At 39.0% G+C, this 26,076-nt stretch overlaps 1 protein-coding gene across 8 annotated transcripts in view; it reads left to right on the top strand.

Moving 5' to 3' along the window:
• Positions 1–26,076, top strand: part of ZNF532 (zinc finger protein 532) — an 85,043-nt gene that overhangs the window by 50,894 nt on the left and 8,073 nt on the right. For all 8 annotated transcript variants that reach the window (XM_039545501.1, XM_039545507.1, XM_039545508.1 and 5 more), the window contains 4 exons: positions 3,100–3,281; positions 6,869–7,045; positions 15,010–15,172; positions 18,428–18,706. In XM_039545501.1, the coding sequence (XP_039401435.1) occupies positions 3,100–3,281; positions 6,869–7,045; positions 15,010–15,172; positions 18,428–18,706 (801 nt within the window). The remainder of the gene's footprint in view (positions 1–3,099; positions 3,282–6,868; positions 7,046–15,009; positions 15,173–18,427; positions 18,707–26,076) is intronic.

Consider the following 26,076-nt stretch of genomic DNA (forward strand, 5'->3'; position numbering starts at 1 on the left):
ATATTCCATGTTAGAATAAGCATAACATTCTCAAACTGTTAAATTGTTTGGGGGATTACTTTGGCTCATGGTATTTAGTAATATTCTTTTAAAAAACAAATAAACCCCTTAATGTTATTGTTCACGGTAACTATTAAGGGCCTGTTCTTGCTTCTTTTGTAGTCAGTATCAAAACTCTGACTTACATGGGAGCAGGTTTAGGCCCTAAATTTACATGGGTGCATAGACTCAATTACCAATAATGATGAGTCAGCACCATACGTAAGCTACTTATAACTAGGGCCCTACTAAATTCAGGGTCCATTTCGGTCAATTTCATGGCCATAGGATTTTAAAAATTGTAAATTTCATGATTTCAGATCTTTAAATCTGAAATTTAATGGTGTTGTAATTGTAGGGGGTCCTGACCCAAAAAGAAGTTATTGGAGGGTTGCAAGGTTATTGTAGGGGGGGTTGTGGTACTGCTACACTTACTTCTGTGCTGCTGCTGCTGGCGGTGGTGCTGCCTTCAGAGCTGGGTGGCCGGAGAGCGGCTGTTGTTGTCCGGGTGCCCAACTCTGAAGGCAGTGCCCCGTCAGCAACAACACAGAAGTAAGGGTGGCAATACCATACCATGCTGCACTGTTGCCTTCAGAGGTGGGTGGTCGGAGAGCGGCAGCTGCTGGCCAGGAGCCCAGCTCTGAAGGCAGAGCTGCTGCCAGCAGCAGCGCAGAAGTAAGGATGGAATGGCATGGTATTGCCACCCTTATTTCTTTGCTGCTGCCTTCAAAGCTGGGCCCTCGTTCAGCAGCTGCCACTCTCCAGCCACCCACCTCTGAAGGCAACAGTGCAGCATGGTAATAAAGGTAATAATTGGAGATATACCAATCTCCCAGAACTGGAAGGGACCTTGAAAGGTCATTGAGTCCAGCCCCCTGCCTTCACTAGCAGGACCAATTTTTGCCCCAGATCCCTAAGTGGCCTTCTCAAGGATTGAACTCACAACCCTGGGTTTAGCAGGCCAATGCTCAAACCACTGAGCTATCCCTCCCCCTTGTCACCTTACTTCTGTGCTGTTGCTGACGGGGCACTGCCTTCAAAGTTGGGCACCCGACCAACAACTCCCACTCTCTGGCTGCCCAGCTCTGAAGGCAGTGCAGAAGTAAGGATGGCAATACCGCAACCCCACTAAAATAACCTTGCAACCCCCCACAACCCCTTTTTGGGTCAGGAAACCTAGTTTAGAAATGCAGGTCTCCCCTTGTGAAATCTGTACACAAAAGACCCTAATATGTTTTTCATGGCTGTGAATGTGGTAGGGCCCTACTTATACCATTCTACTATTGTGTTTACAATTGCAATTTTGATTCTACCGTTACGACTATAATTGCAACATATTGTGAAGGAGCAGGTTTGGACTATTAAACACAAAATTATTCAAAGGAAAATGGTCCAGAATTGGAGGAGATGGTCATTTTCATATCATGGCTACCGTTTGAGGGGGACAGCAAGAATAAACACACTCTATTGAATTATTTCATAATTATAATTTTGTTTAATCAGATCAATAAGTCTGTTTGTAAGACCAATTGATAGAGGATTTTTTGTTTTGTGTTTTAGCAAAATATGCACATCATTATGGGTAAAATTTTCAAAAGTTTTATTTTCAAAAGCACCTATATCACTTAGGAGGCTCGATTTTATTTTCAAAAGTGCCTAAGTCACTCAAGAGCATAAATCCCACTGAAAGTCATGGGGCACTTTTGAAAAATGATCCTAAAATCCATTAGAGCAGAAATTGAACATTTTAAAAGTTGTACTTTCTCATGGACAATGACCTCCTTACTCTAATTTTTTTTAGCAAAGAAAAAATAGAAACACCAAAAAGTACCAGAAGCCCTGTACATTAGCTATCCATTATTTATGTATATCATAGTTTGGTTTACAGTGTAGGACCTAAGAGATGTGCTTGTTTTAGTTTTTAGTTTAATTTCAGGCTTCAGCTTGGGGCTTGTAGCTTTCTGCCTTGGATCAATCACTTATTATTATTAATTTTTTATTATTTTATTATAACCAGCTTGTTATTAAAAACAAAGTATTAAAAAGAGGAATTAGAGATCCTGTTCTGCAAAGACTTAACATCTAATACTTAATTTTAAGCATGTGAATAGTTCAGTTGAAGTCATTGGAACTGCTCATGTGCTTGAAGTCAGGCACTGAGCATAAATCTGTCCAGGACTGTAGCCTAGCTATTTAGAGATGCTTTTTTGCATATATGTAACTAAAACCTATGTGGGCCAGATTCACAGGTATCCTTCAGCCTCTCTATGCCTCTCCAGTGATGGAAAGGAGCTGTAAACCCAATTTAAATCTGTGTTTACATCTGATGTATTCCATCCCTGGAATGGCACAAAGCAGCCAGAAAGTACTGGTGATTCTGACTTGACAAGTGATCAGCATGTACTAAAGGATTTTACTGATTTTTTTTTAGTTTGAAAACCAAAAATAATTGCTTGAGATTGGGAAAGTGGCTACTGCACTTACAGAGACTCCTTTTCAAAGAAAAGCTTTAGAAATATTTTATATAAATGTAGTTCTTATTTACATGTGCAATATTTACAATGCATACACAATTCTCTGGTCTTGTGGGTAAATATATTTAAAACCACCTTCTTAAAGAAAAAAATGAATTAACCTTCCCCTCCCCCACACACAATTAAGTGGCACTTTGGATGTTACAATTAAAAAACAACATAAGCAAGGAGATCTAAAAGTAAAGACAACACTCGATTTTGAAGTTTATTTTGGTGGAGTAGATTTTTCTGTGGTGCTCTGAGTTAAGGGCATAAATATAGTTTACATGGACCTTTAGGCTCCTTCACAGTGCCAGAGTGGTGTGTAAAGGGGACTTTATATCAGGCCCAGAATGTCCAATTTAGAGGCCTCTATCTTACAAAGGGATCCAGGACTAGGGCCTACATCTAAATTTGCCTCCTCTTGTTGGTTTATATCACAACCATAACATAGATTTAAAAAAAAAAATGTACTGTAATGTTTGACAGAAGAAAGCATATAGTTGAACCAAACCATTTGTTTTCTCTATTTTGGTCTATCATTTAGAAGACTTGCAATATCTGCCAGATGCTGCTTCCTAACCAGTGCAGTTTTGCATCACACCAGAGAATTCATCAGCATAAATCTCCATATACGTGTCCTGAATGTGGAGCAATCTGCAGATCGGTCCACTTCCAGACCCACGTCACTAAGAACTGCCTACATTACACACGAAGAGTTGGTTTTCGGTCAGTATGATCACACATGTGTAACTAAAATATGTTGTTATATATATACATACACACATATATAAATGTTTTTCTTCTATGTTTTTCAAACTTAAACTAAAATGGTTTCTCTTTATTGTGAAAATTGCTTGCAAGATGCTGTTTTATTGTTTTAAAGTTGTCATGGCTACATACTATTTGTACTACACATTTTGGGATAAAAATTCTTGCTGGATGTCAGCCATGCATTTGGAGATCTGCTGATGTATGGTATTCAATCAGAGTATTGCTAATTTCATCCAGCCATGAGAGGTCATATTTAAGGCATACAGTTTTTAAGCTAATAAATTCAGACATGTTTTACTAATTTAGTTTCTTTAAAAAAAGACATAAGCTGACTTTTAGGTAGTCTTGGTAGAATAATCATAATCTTTTTTGTATTTACTGCTAGACAGTATCTTTAAAGCACTGATGGGTGTATTCCATTTGTCTATCAGATACAGAAGGTAACTTTGTTGAAGTCTTTCTCCCTCTCTTTTTCTCACCCTTTCTTCCCAGTTGGGGAAGTCCAGGTTTCCACTGCTGGATTTTCCACTACACTATTCTTTAAACCAGTTCACGTTGTCTATCACAGAGTGCAACAGTCTGCTACTTTGACTCTTTGTTGAGAGTCTTTAATTCTTGTGTTTCCCCATATTTTCTGCTAGGAAGCAACTGTCAGTGGGGTGATAAGGATTGGAGGAGTATCAAGGAAACCTCTAGCCTTGCACTGAGCAGCCTGGAAACTCCCTAGAATTCCACCAAAACTCAGAGCAGCACCAAGGCAACAGCTCAGAAGAGCCTGCCTTTTCCAAGCTCCTACAGCAGGCTTCTGCATAGCACTTCAGTATAGTCTTGCAGTCAGTCTTAACTGGCTACCTAAAGGTAGAGTGATGTGATTTAGAATCCCACCAGCCGATAGTACGTCTTCCCCTCAAGGAAACACAGTTCAGTTATCAGGATGACTGAGAAGTTTTTGTTAAGGTTACTCTGAGCGGAGGATGAAGTCTTTTTTACTGCATCTAGGCAGATATTATGGCAGGATCTTTCTGGTTTTGGTGACCTGGATAGGTCAGGCCAAAGATTCAACTCTCATCTGCCCCAAAGTCTCTTTTGATTATTCTCTCTCTCCTTCTTCCCCTTCTCCTGAGTAATCGGGTGCTCTGAAGAAGGGGGAGGTTTCTGCTGTGTCTTCCATCTAGGGTGACCAGATGTCCCGATATTTAGGTGTTTGTCCCACGTCCCAATCGATCTCTGGCAGCACTCGGCTTTCTCCCCCCCCTCCCCCCCCCGCTTTTTCTCCACTCCATCCAATGAGCGTAAAATAAAAATCCATCTTCTTCCTTATTAGAATCCTCAGAATCTCCTCATCAACACCAAACCTTCTCTTGAGGAAGGATGTATTTCCTCCAGCCTTTCTGAACAGTGTCCAATAATTTAAGGAAGTTGTTTGATGCCAGTGATCTAGACTAGTTGATTGAGCTAATTAAATTGAGGAAATTCAGCTCACTTGACTCAAGCTGGATTCTCTCAAACTGGGGGAGAAAAAGCTGCTGCAACAGAGAGTCCAGCAGGAGGGACCCGGACCTGAGTGGGACCCAGATCTTCAGCAGAGCTACTTCTGTATTCAGGCAGACATGCAGACTATAGTCAGCAGTGGATGCTTATATCTGTGGATTATTTTATTTATAAGGAAAAAACCTCATTTCAAGAAAAAAAATCCTCTTGAATGTGATATCACTAGCACATTAGAAGTAGAACTAATATGGAGTTAAATGTAAAAAGATGATGACACTTAAAAGTTAGTGTTGTGGAGAGGTGTGTGTCCATAGTTAAGATGGAAGTTCGTTTTCATTTATAAGTTTCATTTGAGCCCCTCCCATCTTTAACAGATTTAAGCCAAAATCACCTAAAATTTCACATATATGCTGTTATGCTGAAGTAGAGGGGTTTTTTTTAGAAATTTTGAGGTATCTCAGAGACAATGTGTTTGTGAGATATGAGTGCTCAAAAATTGTGCTTTCACTTTTCAAAAAGTTTCCTAATTCTTTTGGCTTGCCATATCTGAAAAATGGCATATTGTTTCCTATATCATCATGCTATCTCTCTTCCATAAGATCACCGTATCTCTAAAAGGATATAACAGACATAGAAGGAGTTCAGAGATGGGTAACGAAAATAATTAGAGGCATGGAAAATCTTCCATAAGAAGAGAGATTTAAAAGGTAGGAACTGTTTAGTTTAGAGAAGATATGAACAGGTAGAGACATGATAGATACAAAATAATAAATGATATATAAGAAGTGAATTTACCCTTTCTCTCTTAATATAAAAAGAAGGGGATAGTTAATGAAATTGGAAGTGAATTTTTTTAAATGCAATGCATAATTGGTCTGCGGAACTCATTGCCAACATTGAGGCCAGCAGATTAGTGGGTGTCAAAAGGATTGGACATTTATCTGGCTAACGAGAACTTCCATAATTATTGTAGATAGAAATAAAGTTTGGAAGGGATACAAACCTTCATGCTTCAAGCGAACTTCCAAAAGATTGGGGTTAGTAAGAAACTTTCCCTATAAGCAAGTTATTCCATAATTGTCCACTACAGGGTATTTTTGGAACTTCTTTGAAGCAGCTAGTACTGGAGAGAGGATACTGGACTAAATGGGCCACTGACTTGATCTAGTATGGAAATTCCTGTGTTCTTATATTAATTCAATTTATGTTATTTGCTTTACTGTAGATTGAATTGTGGGAAGGTGTCAGACACTAAGATTTCAAAGGCATATTTTAGAAAAATGTTTTCAGAATCCCAACCTGATGTTTAGAAAAGATTGTAAAGCTCCTGTGTAATCACTCTGAATTTAAGTTTACTCTTCTCTGTCCAAATATTGATTTGACTACGTACAGAGAAAAATCACTCAGTTAAGAAAACATTTTCATTAAAATTAAACCTGAATAAATATAGTAAACTTGTTATTCTTTTTGTATTTCATTTTTGGTAGCTTCTAGATTGCAATATGGTTCTTCATACAATCCCCTACTCCTGATAAAAATGTATTTTCTAGGACCTATAGGGTCTAAAAAGTTCTTATTTATAATGAACAGATGGAATAGATTCCATTGGCCATTTTGTCTATTGTTGGCATAACGCTATTATCAAATCTTGTCCTCTGGCATTAGATCTTGCAAATTAATTATTCTTATCTTTTTTTTCTTTTTTAGGTCTATAACCATTTTGTTTCTGTTGGATCTTAATGTGTGATTTGTACTTTCCAGTATTATTGTAGCCGTGTCGGTCCCAGGAAATTAGAGAGACAAGGTGGCTGAGGTAATATCTTTTATTGGAACAGTTGTCTCTCTCACCAACAGAAGTTGGTCCAGTAACAGCTATTACCTCACCCACCTTGTCTCTGTGATTTGTACTTTAACCAATCAATTCATATGATTGTATCAGATTGAATACATAACCCTCCCTCCTCCATCTGCCTAAAACCCAGTTTTGATTCCACGTATTCTAGTACACTTTTGTGTTATGTTATATTGACTCTTTTCCCCTCCTCTTACAGCTGTGTACACTGCAATGTTGTGTACTCTGATGTGGCTGCACTCAAGTCTCACATTCAAGGTTCTCACTGTGAAGTCTTCTACAAGTGTCCTATCTGTCCCATGGCATTTAAATCTGCACCCAGCACACATTCCCATGCCTATACACAACATCCTGGTATCAAGATAGGAGAACCAAAGTAAGAAATATTAAATCTTTTGCTCTTACTCTAATGCTATATTTTAATAACCAATGAAATTACATTCTCTGTTGTATTTATAATGTTAAAAGTCACATACTGCATAACCAGCAATTTATCATACTGTTGATAATGTGTGGAGTACATGTCACGTTTTCTAGTCATTTATTTGGCAAAGGTAAGATTTCCATGAACATAACAATAAGATTTCTTTAACTATAGCAGCACAGAAAACTTGATACAATTGCACCCAAGAAGCTACCTGTATTCAGTCTTGCTCAGTGGTTTTTTTTCCATTGCTAAACTAAATGATTTTAAATCAGCTGCATTTTTAATCAGGAACTAGAGTATCAGCAGTGACAGTTCAAACCATTAACATATTTGCTGGTTTTGAAATGTGTTGAGACATATATATAATTCTAACAGAGTACTGTTTCCGTCTAATGTTCTATTTGCTGGCATAAGTCTACAACCTGAGGAAATCATGATGGTCACTGACATTTTTTTCATAACATACTATTATTCATTAATTAGTAAAATAATTGCATGTTTATGCTGTGATATAATAAAGGTATATTCATAACTTTACAGTGCAATAATAATATTGATAAATTGACATAATCATGAATGACTTGATTCTGATTTAAAACTTGGAATACAATGTACAGGTGAATCAGCAAGTATTTTGCTTACAGTGATAAGTCATCCATATTATAATTGCTCTGCAGGACAAAAGTGTAATATTATGGTTTTGTGGAAATGGTCTCTAATTTAGGATGCAAACACCACAAGCCTTAAAGAAATTAGAAACTAGCATAATGTCTCTCTGATTATGTTAAATTAGGTCCACACATTCTCCATGTCAACCAGCATTCAAAGGTACCAGAGAAATTGCAGTAATTTTTTGCATACATCTAGTTCTTCTCTCCCAAGCTCCTCCGTATAGCTCTGCCTTTCAAACTGAACAGAAAGAGCCCTTGCTTTCCACACCTTCTAGAATGCACTCTAGTTAATATAGCTTTTCCATTTAGTGTAGCTTAATAATCATTAATATTCCTCAGCACTGTTATTGCACTTTTCTACTTCATAATGCTTGCCTGACAAACTAGAAAAGATAAATGCTTAACATATTGCAGAGCAGATGACTCCAGAGAACTTGGTTCTTTCAGTCACTTTTGCTCGCAGGGCTGTAGATAGTCACTTTTGGCAGTCTCAGAAATGCCAGGTATTCTCAGTTCATTGGTTTCATGCTGTTCTGTCAGAGAAGAATTGTCTGTGGCCTAAAGTTCTTCCAGGTAGGCCATTTCATGACAAGATGTGTTTTTTCTCCAGGAGATGTTGTCCCACATCAGTCTTTTCTACCTGGCTTGTCTTCACTACTAGCCACAACCTTTGGGAGTGCTGAGCTAGGCTTGCACCTTCACAAGACCCACATGTCATCAAGAAAAAGAGAATTCCAACTGCAGTTAAGTGAGAGAGGCCCACCGCTAAACATTCTCCAACCTTGCTTGTCAAGGTCAAGGCAGATGCACCTTGGTCTGTCTCTGCACGTGCCTTTTTTGATGCATAACAATTCCTCTGTTAAATGGGGAAGCATTTACTACAGAGGGTTTTAGAAAGAGAGTAAGTGATTTACCCAAGGTCTGTGGGAGAGTTAGGATTTGAGCCTCAGGATCCTGTTTTTCAGAAATACTGAGTGTAAGCTCCAGCTGAACTCAGTGGAATCTACATACCTCCTAAATCCCAACCCAGTGCCTTTGCCACAAAGCTGTCCTTCCTCTACCTGCTTTCTCCAATGTAGAGTATTAAAATATTCAAGAATTCTACTCTATCTCACCCTCTGAAACGCAGAGAGCATCACTCTGTATTTCAATACCTTGCATGCTCAAAAAAAATGTCAAGGAGGCAGAGAAAAAGAACAGTGTAGCATGCATCATTATGTCTAATTTTAAGCCTTTTAAACTTGACACTGTCGTGTTTAATATTCCAAAGTTCACCTCTACCCTGATATAACGCTGTCCTTGGGAGCCAAAAAATCTTACCGCGTTATAGGTGAAACCGTGTTATATTGAACTTGCTTTGATCCGCCGGAGTGTGCAGCCCCCCCCCCCCCCCCGGAGCGTTGCTTTACTGCGTTATATCCAAATTCGTATTATGTCAGGTCGCGTTATATCGGGGTAGAGGTGTATATTTTTATTCTTCAGATTGTTCAAACCCATATTGAAGCAGAATTGAAACTAATGTCTGGGCTCTGACCCTGAATTCCCATGTTTCCATTGCTGCAAATTGTGTTTCTTTTTAGCAAGATGGCATCTCTGACAGTAGGCTCAGAAATGTCAACATTTAATTCAGAAACTTTTAGATTGCTGTGGAAACAGTTCTTTAGTTATGTGATTTTTTTTTAGTAGTAGTAGTAGTAAAAGCCAGTGTGACAGAGTGCTAAGCAAGAACAGCTGATTCAGTACTCTGGTCACAGCAGCTCGAATCAAACAATGTAGAATGGAGCTGGTTAAACAGAGCTGTGCCTAATTTGTGGTGGAGGAGAGCTGGAAGGCTAATTAAGCTATTAGGCACAGGAAGGAAGTAGAGAGAGATTGCCCTTCCCTGCTTGGTATAGGAGTTGGGGGCTCCATAGGACTGTTGAAGCAGAGCTGTATATAGTATGAAAGTATTGAGAACCCATATTGAAAATAAACTACACAAGATGTTTGACCAGCACAAGGGTCTCTGAGCAGTTTGTAAGCAGAGCAGAGGCAGGAGCCAGAGGGCCCTCCCACAGCCAGCAAAAAAAACTAAAATCAGAAATTACAAGTGACTATTTCACATTGAAAGAGTTCAAAAGATATCTTGAATAAATCTTGACCGTATTGAGCTATATCAGGTCATGTTCACAGGTTAATTCTTTTGAGCTGGCTCCCCTAATTGTAGATATATACTGACATGCTTTTTCTGAGTATGAACTGGTGTATCGTTAGAGCCATATGGAGAAGGAGGAACATGCATTTTTGTGGAATACATTTGTAGAGCCCATTTGATATCCGATCTGCAAACATGGTCCGCGGATATAAAGCAGGTATTTGCAGGGCTCTATACATTTGTATTATAGCTAATTATTTAAAGAATTAACAGTTGGATTCTCTTAAAATGCTTTTTTTTTTCTTTTTTTGCTAAACGGACCCTTCACAAACACCGGCAGATGATACGTTATCACTAAGGCTATGTTTTAATCACGGGTATTTTTAGTAAAAGTCATTTGATTGGTCATGGGCAGTAAACAAAAATTCACGGCCCATGACCTGTCCATGACTTGTACTATACACCCCTGACTAAATCTTGGGGGGAGGGGTCAGCCCAGGACTGCCACGGATGCTAGAGGGGGGTGGCCCGGGGGTGCTGCATGGGGGGGCCCAAAGGCGCTTCGGGCACTGTGGGGGGGCAGCAGCCTGGGGGCACGCAGCCTGGGAGCCCCGCTGGTGCTGGGGTAGGGGGGAATTGGCAGGGCTGGCAGGTTCCCTCCCTGGCTCTGCACCTTCCCGGAAGTGGCGACATACCCTTCCCTCAGTTTCTAGGTGGAAGCGCGGCCAACCGGCTCCACCACTCCCATTGGTCAGGAACCGCGGCCTGCAATTCCTCTGGGAATTGTGTGTGCTCAGCACCTCAGAAAAATAAGATGTGATGGGTGGACTGGGTCAGGAAGGATTTATAGGTCTGTCCTGAAGACAAGGGCTGGAGCCACCCCTGAAACACCTGTCCAGGAATGAATGAAGGACCCTCCTCTGGCTGAAGGGGAAAACAGGCTTCAGGCCTGGGCTCTCCTGACACAGGGTTTTTGTGTGTCAGAGGGAAAGTTTGATAGGCAAGTGGACTTACAGTTGCCTTACTGTTCCTCTGTTTGTTACAAAAATGAAACCCTAGGATGGAGGTGAATTTTGACCCTACACAGGGATGTGCACTGTGTTTGCAGCTAGGGCAGTCAACTGCTCATACCGTCTGTTTTGTTTGCAGGAACTAATGGAGATAGAGCATTAAGTAAGCCACTGTATGCCCTTGGCATTTAGTGGAATTGTATGATTTATAATTGTATTACTAATGTCTGTTTATCAGAACAGATGCAGCAAATAAGATATGATTTCACTTCTTAAATTTCATTTTAACCTGTTTTATGAAAAACCACATTAGGTAGAATGGCTCTGAATAGGTACAAATGAGATTATTTTAATATGGGGGAAAGGAAGGCTTTTTCTATTTTAATTCTACACACACATACACACACCAATCTCGTCAGGGATAGCTTAATTTATTTTATGGGCTAAAGAAGCTCCTGTGTGACTTTTTCTTTGTAGCTAGTATGAGCTCTTAGGAATAGCAGTAAGATTTTTTTATTGTTAATCTCCTTTTAAGCCTTGAGGAAATTAATATTTATGCAACCAATTTATTAATAACATTAGGCTGTTGGTACACAATATAGTACGTTATTGCACAATTATCATTTCTATAGAAAATAAATTATTGGAAGGAGAAATGCCATGTCCAAGTAGAGACACCTTTAAAATTACTGATTGTCTTTTAATGTGATGTTCAGGTATCTACCTATAGATTCCATGTTTATTTGTTCTAAGGAAAATTTTAGAATTTCTATTGGCCAGATTTTCACAGATTGAAATAAGGTCATTTCCCACATACAGTTGTTGGTACATAATATTTGTGAGGAAATATTTAGCATGTGCATGCATATAGGCCCCAATTCACTGACCTCAACTAGACTACTCATGAGCTTTAACTAAGGCATGTGTTTCAGTATTTTGTTGAATTGGGGCTACAGTAATTTAGATCCTGATCGAGCATAGCCCGTAAACACATGCTTTAGTACTTTGTTTGATCAGGGCCTTAGCTAGACACATTTGGTATTGACTCACATTATTTGTTTGATTCACAAATGTATGTGCTCAGTTGTATATATACCTAACTTTGAAAATGTGGCTGAAAGAAATATTTTGTAATGAATTGGATCCATGTGTCTACCATGATACAGCATACCATACAGAATATGTGTATCAATTTAAATTAGTTGAGTTTATTTTGAAAATAGATGACTTGGGAATTTGGACTCCTATCGGGAAGATTTTGACCTTCTGCGAAAGCAGAGCAACTTTAACTTAAATGTTTATTTAAAATGTGAATATTAAGAATCTGATATTTTTAAAGAGGTGTAATAGTCTCAATAGCAGATTTATTTTCTCTTATCAGTATTAGCTGGTTTTGCTAATGAGCACTGTGTTGCTTCATTACGCATGCAGTGATTACTCAAGGATTAATTTACTTTAAATACAATGAAAAGATCACAAAGCAAAGCAAATTAAAAAGTACTAACATAATATTCCACCATTTGACAATAATAAAAATCCAGTAGTTGCAAATTTATAGATTAGGGGCCTGAAACAGTTTCCACTCAAGTCATTGGCTGTGGAACTGTACCCTAGATGACCTACGAGGTTTTTCTGATTTATAATGTACACGGTTTTATTTGAAATATATGTTTATAGTCAGAGTAAGGATATTAACTTTGAGTTCTTTCCACTGCTGCCATTTTCTCACTCAAACTGTATAGAATCAGAATGATGTCATTTTATTCTCTTCTTAGTTTCTAGCAGTGTAATCAAGTGGGTAGTGATGGGTATCAGAAGTCAGGATTCTAGTGTTCTGTCTAGTGTGCTGCCATGGGTGACAATTGTTTGGAGGGTCAGTGCCGTGGTGTGTAACCTTGTTCAAGTCTCTTAACCTTCCCGTGCCTCAGTTTCCAAACCTGGTTATAATTATTAATTAGCTTTGTAAAACAGAGATGAGTCACATGCCATCTGTTATTATTGATGGAAGTACACGTCTTCTTTACAAAATGCATGAATAAATGAAAATTACAAATACTCTTGCTAGTGAGTAGCTCTTTATATTCTCACATAAAAATGAAGAATGCTGTGAATAAAATATTACCATTTTAAACTGTTGCATTCCTGCTGAGCCAGGCCATCATTGGGAGTGTGCACCCCCTATAAAGTATAGAGCTACACAGCAGCTCTCAGTGTGCCAAATGGTGGAAGGTGAACACATTGCCATGTGAACCCTTGGGTTCTCCCCGTCCCCTATAGATGCATTATGGGCACAGGTGCTACTGAATGCTTAGGGGTTAAGTGATGCGCATGGTACATGTCCAAAATAGCTCTGTGGTCGGGGGAAGATTCCTTTGCTCTGCATCTCTCTCCAGCATTCCATTCAGGTGCTCTGACGGGGCACTGAGTTGAGGATTTCCCTTTAACAGAGTTAGCTCTTCCAGTAGTTTAGGGACAAAGTACAACCAGTACCAGTATGATTCAGCTGAATATTTCTTAACATTGGAAAATTATGATTAACATTTAAAAAGTAAATTTTAGAAATGCTGATGATGAGAAAATGTCAGAGGACTCTAGATACTCACACTTTTCTATAAAGTGGGTGCTACTGCCACAGTCAGTGGATACTAGGTTAGTCGGACCGCTGGTCTGATCAAATATGGCAATTCCTATGCTTCTATGTTATTTTTCCCTTTCAGCTGCCATTTTCTTTGTTTCCTTTTTCTAAAGAAAATTACAACAGTTCTGAAGAAATAAAGGGAATTACATGGGCTTTATAAACATATATATAAAAAAGAGGATACATTTTGGACCTACCAGTCTTGACAGTGCATTTTTATTTAAAAATTAAAATAACTTCTTATAGAGAGCCAAACATGATAATAGGCAAACAAACAAAAAATCATGAAAAGAAAACCAGTGCATAACATTCCACGTTGTTTGCAGAATCATTGGCAAAATGCAACCAGCCTCAAACCATTATTATGTAGTATTAGTTCTTTCACTTAGATCAGAGGGTTACCCTCTCTGTGAACTGACGTGATCTCTCCATTTCATTAGCACATCCTAGTTTCATTCTGGTTTATTACTTATTGGTGGGGAGCTTGACAGAGTCAGAATTCTGCTGAAATTATACCCATTTCAAGATTAATTCATAATTTTTCCTTAATTTTAGGAAGCATTATTATGCTGTCATTTTAACTCGCTTTCAGAGACTGCTTGTTACAGTGTCCTTTACTAATTCAGCCTGTTTTGGTCCTTGTTAATTACTATCTTAGATTCTTCACCAGCCTTTTTATAAAGTCTGGATGAATTTATGCATTACCTAATCATCAGCTGACTCATAATGTACTTTTGTTGCTAGTTAACATCTTTATGAGAATATTGTAATACAGGAAGGAAGTTGATACACTTGCTATTAAAATTGCACAGTTGGCTTTTGCTGTTTCCAGCAGTCCTCCATCAGCACTACTAGAAGCTGTGCTTTGGTTATTTCTGTACAATGCTTTGAAATAGGTAGCTGATGAAAAAATTTAAATTGCCAAATAGAAAGGCTGCCTTCCAGTGAAATTTCAGCTTCAAAGAGACTGGAAGGATTGGACTAATAGTTCAAGAAGTTGAGAAGACACATCTAAGCCAAAAGTGAACCTGACTTAACATGGTAACACTTTTGATCAAATCAATAACCCATTCAAGTTAGTGCCTTTGAATTCCAAAGTCAGGTAGACCAACAACCCTTTTGTTATAAATGTGAATTAAAGATCTAAAGATATATATGTTGGGAAAATCTTGTCAGAAGCGTTTACTGGTTATATGTATAACGGTTGTAAATAGGTGTAAATGTGTCATTGGTTTTGGATTTTAATACTGTTTTTCTTGAGTGCTGCTTTACTTTCCATTTTGAGGATTATTCTTAAATTAGTTGTATCATTTTCATTTTTGATTTTCCACAACAGACCAATATGTTCATGTATACATACATTTGGTCTCATCTGTGATGAAAAGAAATTTAACAGTGATTCCTGCAGATAAGTGATCAGGATGACTGACTTTTATTTACTGAACTTCTTCTGTTTTTAGAATAATATATAAATGTTCCATGTGTGACACTGTGTTTACCCTGCAACCCTTGCTGTATCGCCACTTTGATCAACACATTGAAAACCAGAAGGTGTCTGTTTTCAAGTGTCCAGACTGTTCTCTTTTATATGCACAGAAGCAACTTATGATGGATCATATCAAGGTGTGTGGGCATCTCCTTTCATTTGAATTCTTATACAGCATTTGTCATGTTTAAAGCCTAACACAAAATCATCTCAGAAAAGCACATAATTATGAGAAAACTACTAAAAGCAATAGGTGGTAGTTATTCCTAAAGAGTAATTTGCAGTTAATATCTCTAAGCAGTTAAAATATAGAATCTATATGTTCTAGTCACTAACTCGATTTCTCTGTGTGAACATTAGTATTTTATATAGTGCCAGTGACTGTGTGTACTGCATACAAGATGATATATTATAAAAATGAGATTTATGCACCCAATCCTGCTAAGTGTTGGCATCTCCTACAGTGTGTGCTAAGTATCATCAGCTCTCGTTGAAGTCAGTTGGGAGTTGATGGTACTAAGCTCATTACAGAATCAAGCTTTCTGTACTCAGAACTCACTGATAAGAGAAGCATTGTGCTACTTGTATGGATGCAGAAATATATATACCCTTAGAAGGTCAAATTTAACAGAATTATCTCATAACTATATTTACACAAGAAGATGATTTATTGGAGAACTCTGGCTGTTATCCTCCCAACCTGTGTTATTAAGAGACAATAACACCCCACCCCACCCCCCAGCTGCAACTGGTTAGCCATTTATTTTAAATATATTGCTTTACCTTGTTTTTAAAGCACTGGAGGCCTTAGGAACTCTTAGATTCCTTAAACCACAAGAGTGTGATTCATCATTGCCCTGTACCACGTGTCATCATACGCCATTGTAAAGTGATGTGAACCAGAATAGTGGCATTTGACATCCACTTTGCATTTTCTTTACACTGACATAAATGACTTAACAAGGTGCAGGGCAGTGGAGAATCAGACTCCTAGTCTTTGCTGAAATCAGCACGTTGAATTTCAGCCTGAGCTATGGCACTTACTACCTGGGAAGTAGCTGAGATTTGCGCTGAAGGCAAGAACAGCAATTCTGAGAAACCAGCTCTTTTAAAAACACACAATATACCCTAAAGTTCTTTCTCATCTACACCCAGATAGGGGAGGAGATTAGAAATTATTTTTTCTTTAAATTCCTGGGTTTTCTGCTGCGAATATGATGTCATAAACAACTGGATCCCAGTATGGCAATTTGTATTCCAGAAAAACTGGTTTCAAGTATTGTACCAGACAAGGCCCCTGTGGTGCATGATTACCTCCTGACCATTGCATGCGCTCTCATACATCTGTCTTCAGGTTATGTAACTGCTCTTAGGTGACTTTATCCTATAGTTGAAAATGAGGGAAAATAGCATGTTTGTCAAATGTATGGGATGACAAAAGATGTTCTGAGAAGTGAGGACAAGGTATTTTCAGTGTTCTAAACCTCTGTTAGCGCCCATTTTAAGACCTGTGACACATTTTCTGTGAGAATTTATTTCATAATCTTGTTGATACTTTCCTTATTATTGACCTGCAGTAATGTTTGTTAAACTAGACCTTTATTTGCATTCATATCTAACTCTTGCATCATTTTCTTGCTCAACCATCAAGCAAGGGGATATACTTCCCTTAGCAACTTACTGAAGGCATCCCCTTTGTGATGTGTGCAGCTTCTTCAGTTCTAAACGGGAATAAATAGTGGCATATACACACATATGCATATATAGTTATATATGTATTGTTTGTTTCAATATTTGAAACCAATTGATTTTAAGGCAGAGGTAGAGTTGATAGCTACACCTATAGTTAAGATTGCTTAACTCTTTCCATTATAAGGCCCTGTTTTTAGTTGCTTATCACTTTGCTATATTTACTGTTCGGGCTGAAATCTTGTATGCCTCAGGCTGGTTTTTAATTTCATTGAAAATGATTTAGCTATTCTTGAGAACAACATTGGGGAAATGATACGTTGTTTTGTTCACATTAAAAATTCTTACAGCCATTTCGTTGAGGGTGGGGTACTCTGGAAAAAAAATGTGTGATCATGTAATTAAAGACTGTTTCATAATGGATACAAATAAGAGGGGTGAATTAAGCTTGCCTGGGCAGCCTTTTAAGTGCTTGACTTTGCAATTTTAATGTTCTTTTAATGTAGTTTTTTTGGTATGTAAAGAATATGGTATGTACAGAATAAAACATTTGACTCTGATAGCTAACATTATCTTAAGTTAAAAATGTGCAGAATACTTCAAAATGAGCAACCATTGTTACACCTTTCCTCCACACCCCAGAAATTGTGTCTTTTTTTCATTATCTTTCATAGAGTTTTTGTCAACTTGTTAGTGGGAATAGATTTAATTATATTAGCTAGTACCTTATTTAGACATGCTGAAAAGAGTTAACCTTTCTTCTTTTTGGATGTCAAATGGGTGAAGTGAAAGCACCTTATCTTTTTAGTCACAGTTTTTAATGAAACATTTTGGTTTTGAAAGTAAATGGCATTAATTTCTGTAGAGACCACTTAAACAGAAAGACAGTTCTGTCCCACAGCACAGCTGAGTATGACATTTGCGAAGTACCTGGCAAACAGTCAATGGGAATCATCTGGTTATCCTACAAAGAAGAGCCTAATACTGAGATAGTTTGGTTTTGCTAAAGTATCAGATTTATATCCCAGTATCAGTTTCCTCTGGTTCAACAACATATTGAATGGTTTTGGCTGCTGGGACAACTTGCTCAGCCCAGCTATAAGATAGGATGATTATATTCAGAGTGGCTGGACATGCAAGCCAGCAAGGCAAAGGTAATGGACAGAGTAAGAGACCATGAGAACACTGGCAATTGGAAGGCAAGACTTTCATATGTGAAGGTTATCTCCTGACTGGCAAATTCATGGTTGAAAGGGATTATTAACTGAGTTATCTAATCTTTCACAAGCCGTCTTTACTTGTATCTCTTTCCCAGTATTGCTGCCCAAACTCTGTCAATGCAAACATCTTTACAGGAAACCATAAGCTAGACTATAGATCAGGTGGTCCACATTAGGGAAGACTGTTCCACTTTATTGTGCAAGTAAAATGAAAAATTAGAGTTAATCAGGATAAAGAAGGCCTTTTAAGAAAGCCCTCCCCCCAAAGCAAGTTAAACTCTCACTCACACATTTTTATGTTGCTTGTTTGTATTACAACCTTGTTTTTATTTAAACATTGTTTTGAGTGTCCTTATATTACAAGTGATCTGATAAATAGATTTATATCATGAGGGATAGAAAGAAGTAAAGCCTTTAGTTGGATAACTTTTTTACATTTTAGCCACAAACACTTTTGTAACATTTTTATTTTTTATATTTTAGTCTATGCATGGAACATTGAAAAGTGTTGAGGGGCCACCAAACTTGGGTATAAATTTGCTCCTGAGCACTAAACCCACAACTCAAAACTCAGCCAGTCACAACAAAGAGGATACAAAATCCATCAACGGAACAGAAAAGCTGGAGAAGAAATCTCCCTCTCCTGTAAAGAAAGCAGAGCCCAAAAAAGTAACCAACCCTGGCTGGACGTGCTGGGAATGCGATCGACTCTTCACTCAGAGAGATGTGTACATATCCCACATGAGGAAGGAGCATGGAAAGGTAAATTATTGTAGCTTCCAAATTAAATGAATTAATACTAAAATAGAAACAGTTATTTTTTTCAAATTCAATAGATCTTTATAAATAGTGATAACTTTTCTGATTATTTCATTTTGTGCTCTATTTTCTTCTTCCCTGTTTTTGTATCCATTTCCTTTTTCTTTTTATGTTGCTTAGCTTTTTAAGTTTCTACTGAAAGACTCTCATCGCCCTCAGTTAATTGTAGGGTTATTTACTGAATACAAAAGGTTGTTCAAGAACAGATGGAATGACTGAAAAAAGTTCCTATGAAATTTTTCTGAGTCAGCTAAACAGATTTTGGATTCTCTTCCCATTCCTTTCCCCTCACACTTCTTTAACAGTTTGGTTCCAGAGGACATAAATTTTTTTGTTTTCATTTGGCCAGATGAGTATGGTTATTTGTAAATTACAGACCTATGTTGCATTCCTCATGCATCTTTGACTGTCTTTTCTAGGTCTAATAACATTTAGAGCTAGTCAACAAATAGAAAAAAAATCCACCATAAAAACCCTATTTTTCTTCTTCGAGTAGTGTCCCTATGATTGCTCCTCTTCAGGTGCCCATGTGCCTCTTGAGCCTTTGATCAGAGATTTTCCCTTAGCAGTGTCCATTTGGCCTTCACAATCTCCGAAAGCTTCCTCATGCCAGACACCGAGAATATACAGGGATGCGTGGTTGAACCCCTGTCAGTTATTTCTCAGCCACCTTGGCCTGAGATAGAGCTTGAGCGGGTCCGCCTTGAACGTGCCTCTGCTATCTTGTATACACTTTTTTACTATCGTTGTTTGTTTAGTTAGTATAGGTTAGTTATTAGTGATAGTTTTAGTTAGAGATATGTAATGAAAGGATTGTTTTGTTCCTCTCCCTCCCCTCGGGGAGCCTCATTCTCCAGGCAGGGCATGCCTGGCTCGTCAAGTTTCATACTCTGCCTCTCCTGCCGAGAGGCTCTACCTGTTATCGATAGCCACTGTAAGTGTGTCCATTGCTTGGGTGAGTGCCATATCTCCCAGAAGTGAAGCTTCTGCCTGGCTCTCAAATCCAGGTTAAGGAAGGAAAAGGAGATTAAACTCAGACTGTTGAGGATGGATCACTCTCTTTGACAGCTTTTGAATCAGGTTAGAAAAACCTTCTGTAAATCTGTCTCTGGACAGATCGAGCACTCCTTCAATCTTGGTGAACACTTCCCCTTAGAAAAAGGAAGATTTTGGAGGCTTCAGCTAAGATTTCTAAAAAGAGGAGTGCAGACTCTCATCTTAAGAAGCCAGCTCCAAAAAAACCCAGGTCCTCTTCGAGATTTACGGTCTCCAAAGCCTCAACCTCTCAGCTTAGTATTGTTGAGTCGAAGGACTCCTCCTCCAGTACTGGTGGAGCTGGAAAGTCCCAGAGCTTGAAGGAGAGACATGGCTCCAAAAGGGCCACAGCACAGGGAGAGCATGTGTAAACATTCCAAACTGACACCACTGGGCTCAGCCCTCCATCAGTACCTCCGTCACTACCCATTCAGCACCCTCGGAACCAAGCAAGCAATGGCTCCAAACACCATTGATGCCTGCATTGTTAGGGTTCTCCTCCACCGTAAGCTTTGGCCACTGCATCCTCAGTACCATGTCAGTACCATTCTCCTACTTGATACCACAAGAGTTCAGATACACTAAGGACCTGTCTGTAACAGACGAACCAAAGTCCTGGCTTTCTACATCCCAAAATTAATCTCTGAATCTACTGCTTTATGTAATCCCATTATGAATATGTAACTAATATTAAATATAAATGAAGCAATTTTTTAAATAGAAAATCTCGCAAACTGGGACTAACTAGTTTTTCCAGGGGCAATAAAAAACATAATTTACCAGGTAGAAACTACCTCTCAAATACTATGCCATTCCTCCCACCCCAACCTAAGACCTCAACCTCATAATCAGTTACCTTATGAGACCTCCATTTGAACCAATGGCAACCTGTTCACTGCTCATTTATCTGCGGAGGAAGCCTTTTTAATAGCCATCATGTCAGCCTGTAGGATCAGAGAGATTGGAGCCTTGATCTTTAAGGTCTTCAAGCATAAAAGTATATTTATGTCCACACCCTAAATTTTTACCTAAGGGTACTGTTGGAGTTCCACCTTAACAATCCATTCATCTATCAGTGTTTTTTTCCAAAACTGTGTAGCTCTTTGCATGTGACCTGTTCTCATGTCTTGGATATTAGAAGGGGGTTGGCTTTATATTTAGATAGGACCAAACAATTTTGAAATGTCACCTAGATTGTTAATCTCTTTCACAGATAGTCTCTGTGCACAGATCATGTATCTATCAAGATAGATATCTGGGTGTATTATCACTAGTTTTGGTACTGTGGACATTCACCCCCTGCAAAGGGGGATAACGCATTCTACCAGATCACAAGCAACATCCACAACATTACTTAGGAATGTGTCAGAATCTGAGATATTAGGGCTGCAACATGGGCTTCATTATATACATTTTCTAAACGTTACACTTTGATCCATGCCACTAGATCCGATGTGGCACTTGGTAATGAAGTACTGTCTTCAATTCTGGACTCAGTTCCAAAATTTCCTCTTCTCTCTGGGAATACTGCTTGGAAGTCATCTGAAGTGAAGCACCCATAGGGACCCTACTTAAAGAAAAAAAGATTACTCATCTTGTGCAGTAACTGCAGTTTCTCAAGATGTGTCCTCCTTGGGTGCTCCACTACCTGCCCTCCTTCCCCTCTGCTTTGGACTGTTCTCTATGGAACGTTTGGGTGGAGAAGGACCTGAGGGCAGTTTGCCTGCACATCCCCATATAGCCTCAGTGTCCAACACAATAAGATATAAGGAGCATGTGCGGGCTGAACAGACACAGTTAATGGAAAATCTCTGATCAAGGGCTCGAGAGGTGCATACACACATGAAGTGGATCATCCATAGGGATATACTTTTCGCAGATCCACAATTACTGCACAAGTGCACAATCTCTTCTTCTTCTTCAAAGTTACCAACATTTTCTGACTTGTTCTACTGACATTTCAAACATCAGAACAGCTTGTAACAGACATTTACAAAAGAAACAAAATATGCTAGAGAAATGTTTCCTTTTTTCCCCCGTTGTGGAAATTCCTGAAAATTATAATGGCCTGCAGTGCAAGTAGCCATTACTCTGTGTTGCACTAGTGTCAGATTCATAGCTCATGTCCAAAGAGGGCTAGATATAGGAGCTTTATGTGGAAATATATATACGGAATTTTCTCTCTGTATATTTGGAAAAGGAGAGAATTCTAGCTTCCCAACGAGACATGTCCCTTCCTTCTAGGTCTAGCAGTCCTGAGATATAAAACCATGATATTATCATGTATAGAAAACTATTTTTAGGTAGTTTTTACAGATTTCTAAAATCTGTAGGACTTGCTGAAAAATTCCAAAATTCAAAATTGTAATTACGTTTTTTTCCTTCAAAATGTCAGCACAGAAAAAAGACTAAATTTTTGTGAAACAATGTAAATGAATTTCCCATTTTTCAAAAATGTATTTGTTGTTTTTCTCTCCCAGGGAGGCCTGTATAGTTGGATTCATGGTACTAACGATGCCTGGCTTTACAGGTGGAGGGTATGAAAAATAGTACCAATAAAAACAATTAAATTCTCAGAAAAAAGCTTTTTTTCCTCTGAAATAGGCTGAGTAAAGAGAATACATGGGGGTGTAATGTGGTATAACGTTATTGGATGGCCCATATAACACATTAGTGGCTTCACCATGATATGAGAAGTAGCCATCCATAGCTCTTGCTGAACTTTAAAGCATACCACAGGGATTTATATATTCTAAAAATGTGGTTTCAGACTGTCTTCAGCTCATGTCCCTCCAAATGTCTTTTCTTTTAGAAACGTGTACAAGGGATTTATACCCTGAAGAAGCATGGTACTTAAAAAACATAAGAACAGCCATACTGGGTCTGACCAATGGTCCATCTAGCCCAGTATCCTGTCTTCCAACAGTGGCCAATGCCAGCTGCTTCAGGCGGAATGACCAGAACAGGGCAATTATGGAGTGCTTAACTGTAAGCATGAGAGTAGTCCCATAAGCTTCAGTGGGGCTCCTTACATGCTTAAAGTTAGGCAGATATTTAAATACCTTGCTGAACAGGGTCTTAATCCCTAAAATGGGACTAATAATTTTGCAATATCACAGGAGAAAATGGTTTAAAAATTTTTTCAACTGGCTTAAGGAGTCATTATTTTAAAGATTAAATATAAAATGGAAGTTGGGGTCAGACAGGACTGTGTCTGTAAAAAACTTCTAATTTAGGATTAACCCCATTTGATATATTTTCTCCATTATCTGTCAAAGGTCCTTCGGCCATTCCTAAGCAGTGTGACCATTAGGGAGGATGTGCACACCAGCTGACAATCTGGCATTCGAAACTATAGAGATGAAATAATTGTCCCTAAAATCATCTTCAATTCCTCTTATATTTGGCAGCACAAGCAATATGGAAACATTCCCTTTTGTCCTCAGCCTGTTGTAAAGTTAGGATTTAGGGTTGTTTGGGGATTTTAAGTTAGGTTGGGCAGATCTACACAAGTGCTCTCCATTCAAGACATGTACCTCCTATCATATTGAAATGCCTATATGAGATCAACATATGGGTTTGAGAGTTGTTTAAGAGTTGGCATTTATGTAGGGGCCATTTGGCTTCAGGGGATAGGAATGAATGGAGCCAGAAACTGAATGTCATCCTCCTGGAAAAGTCCTTACTGCTCATTCCTTTGAATCTGTTGGATAGGAATAGATGGTTTCACCTCTGGAGCCTAGTTCCCAAGCACTGATCCAAGAACTCGGCTCAGAAGTCCCAAGTGGAATACTGGAAGACTCTGATTTACCTGGCCAGTACCCGTGAGAAAAAGAGGAAGGAGAGGAAGTTTGAGTCACTCTGGAGGAAAGGTGTGGTCTCTGTCAGAAAAGGAAGAAATGATCCTAGATAGCAGATATTTCTCCTTCTAGGCACCAGGCAGACTCTGGATCAGATTATGTCTCAGTGCCATCCTCTCACTTGAACCTGAATGGCAAGTATAAGCCATCCTCAAATCAGAGCACTTCAGCTCAGTGTCTGAGTGATCTGGATTTCCTTCTGTGGGCTCAGTGCTCCTATCTAGGGTCCAACCCAGTTCTTTCAGATCTGTTGCATATTCAGACCCAGAGAGTCCTTGGATCTAAGAGTCTCCTAGTAGGGTGGGGATAATTTGAGTGAACCAGGAGCCTGGTTCTAATTAGCTCAGCTGAAGGCTCATCTAAGTCAAAGTGATCCATTAGATCTGTTAGCTTTCTTTGGGCTTTTTCTTTCAATCCTCTGTTCCAGTGAGGGACTAACTTGTCAATTTCTGAAGTGTTTAAGCTGTCAATAAAATTAAATTATGGCTGTGAAGATAAACTTCTAATTGTAAACCTTCTAGTCTTCTGAGTGTGCAATGAATGAGCAGTGTCTTTCCTGCAAGCTCAAGGTGATAGACCTGCTATTTAAGGGACTGACTGGCTGAGTTCTTGGATTGGTGATATGCTAAATCAGTTACAGGGGACATTAACAATGGCTTGTTCTTTGAGCTTTTGCAGCCCATAAGTGGGAAGAAGTGTTCTTTGGATACACTGCTCTACAGCCAAAATGCTTTTGAAATAATTGTCGTCAAACTTTACTAATTCTGGGTCACTGAGAACAAAAATGATGCTTAAAATTGTTGATTGGCTCTAGTTTTCAAGATATGCTATTGGGTCAGTATATATGACCCTTGACTTGGGAATAGCGGAGGATAAGTGAGTTATAAAGGGAAGGGATCTCAATTTAAACCAGAAAGGACTAAAATACATCTTTGACTGGATCTATGAATAAATCTAGGACTGGGTTTGGACAGTACTTGCTTTTTAGGCAAAACAATGAATGATGCAATCTGAAGCTGGTATTGCGTCATACATGATATGAATTGCATCATGTTATTCCTAGAAGTCATGGATGATGCAATCATAACGAAGCTTACATCACTCTGCTGAACAAATTGCCCTATATCAGCTCTAGAAATCATACAGTGTCGTGCTCTCTTATTTGTCAGTGTTTGATTTTGCAAAGGGACACATTTCTGTTTAGCCAAAGTGAGCAGAGATGCCTCGTACTTGTGTGAACAGTGCAGATAACTTCTGCTATGTTTGTGGTGAAGTGACTTTTGCATCACAAAAGCACACTATAACCACTATGGTTAAGAAAGCCTATCACCTTTATTTTGGCTGCAAAACTGGAGATCAGGACAAGAGGTGGGCCCCACACATATGCTGCAACACTTGTGCAACAAATCTTTGCCAGTGGTTGAACAGGAAAAGGAAATCTATGCCTTTTGCAATGCCAATGATTTGGAGAGAGCCAACAGATCATACCAGCAATTGTTACTTCTGCATGGTGCCTCCAGTTGGGAAAGGTGTGTCAAAGAAGAAAAAGTGGACTGTGCATTATCCAAACATTCCATCAGCTATACGCCCAGTACCCCACGGAGAAGGACTGCCAGTTCCTGATGCACCAGAAGCATTCTCACTTGAGTCAGACGAGGAAGAGGATGAAACTTCTGGTCTTGAACCATCAATGTCACAGGACCCACATTTTCTCCCATCCTCCTCCTCTGAACCACACCTCATAACACAAGGTGAACTGAATGACCTTGTCAGGGATTTGGAACTACTCAGGAGTAAGGCAGAGCTGTTGGGCTCCAGACTACAGCAGTGGAGTATCCTGGCAGGTGATGTTAGGGTTTCCATGTTCCGTGACCCTCAAAAGGATCTTGTCCCATTCTTCTTCATGGAAGGTGATCTTGTAGCCTGCAACAACATTGATGGTGTGATGGCAGCCCTCAACATCGTTCACGATCCAGATGGGTGGAGACTGTTCATTGATTCATCGGAGTCTTAAAGCTGTTTTACTGCATAATGGCAATGTTTTGCCATCAATTCCAGTTGGTCATGCAGTCCATATGAAGGAAACCTATGACAACATGAAACAACTTTTGAGGTGCATAAACTATGACCAACATCAGTGGCAGCTTTGTGGCGATTTGAAGGTTGTTGTTCTCTTGCTTGGTCTGCAGACTGGATACACAAAGTACTGCTGTTTTCTCTGCGAATGGGATAGTCGTGCAAGAGATTCCCACTACATGAAGAAAGATTGGCCACTCCGACAGTCATTGGAGCCTGGGAGGAAAAGTGTTCAGCATCTACCACTTGTTGAATCAAGGAAGATTTTGTTACCACCCTTACACATCAAGCTGGGTCTGATGAAGAACTTTGTCAAGGCCATTGACAAAACACAAGCAGCTT

This window comes from Mauremys reevesii, linkage group 6 (assembly GCF_016161935.1).
Source record: "Mauremys reevesii isolate NIE-2019 linkage group 6, ASM1616193v1, whole genome shotgun sequence".
In the NCBI taxonomy this organism is placed as follows: Eukaryota; Metazoa; Chordata; order Testudines; family Geoemydidae; genus Mauremys; species Mauremys reevesii.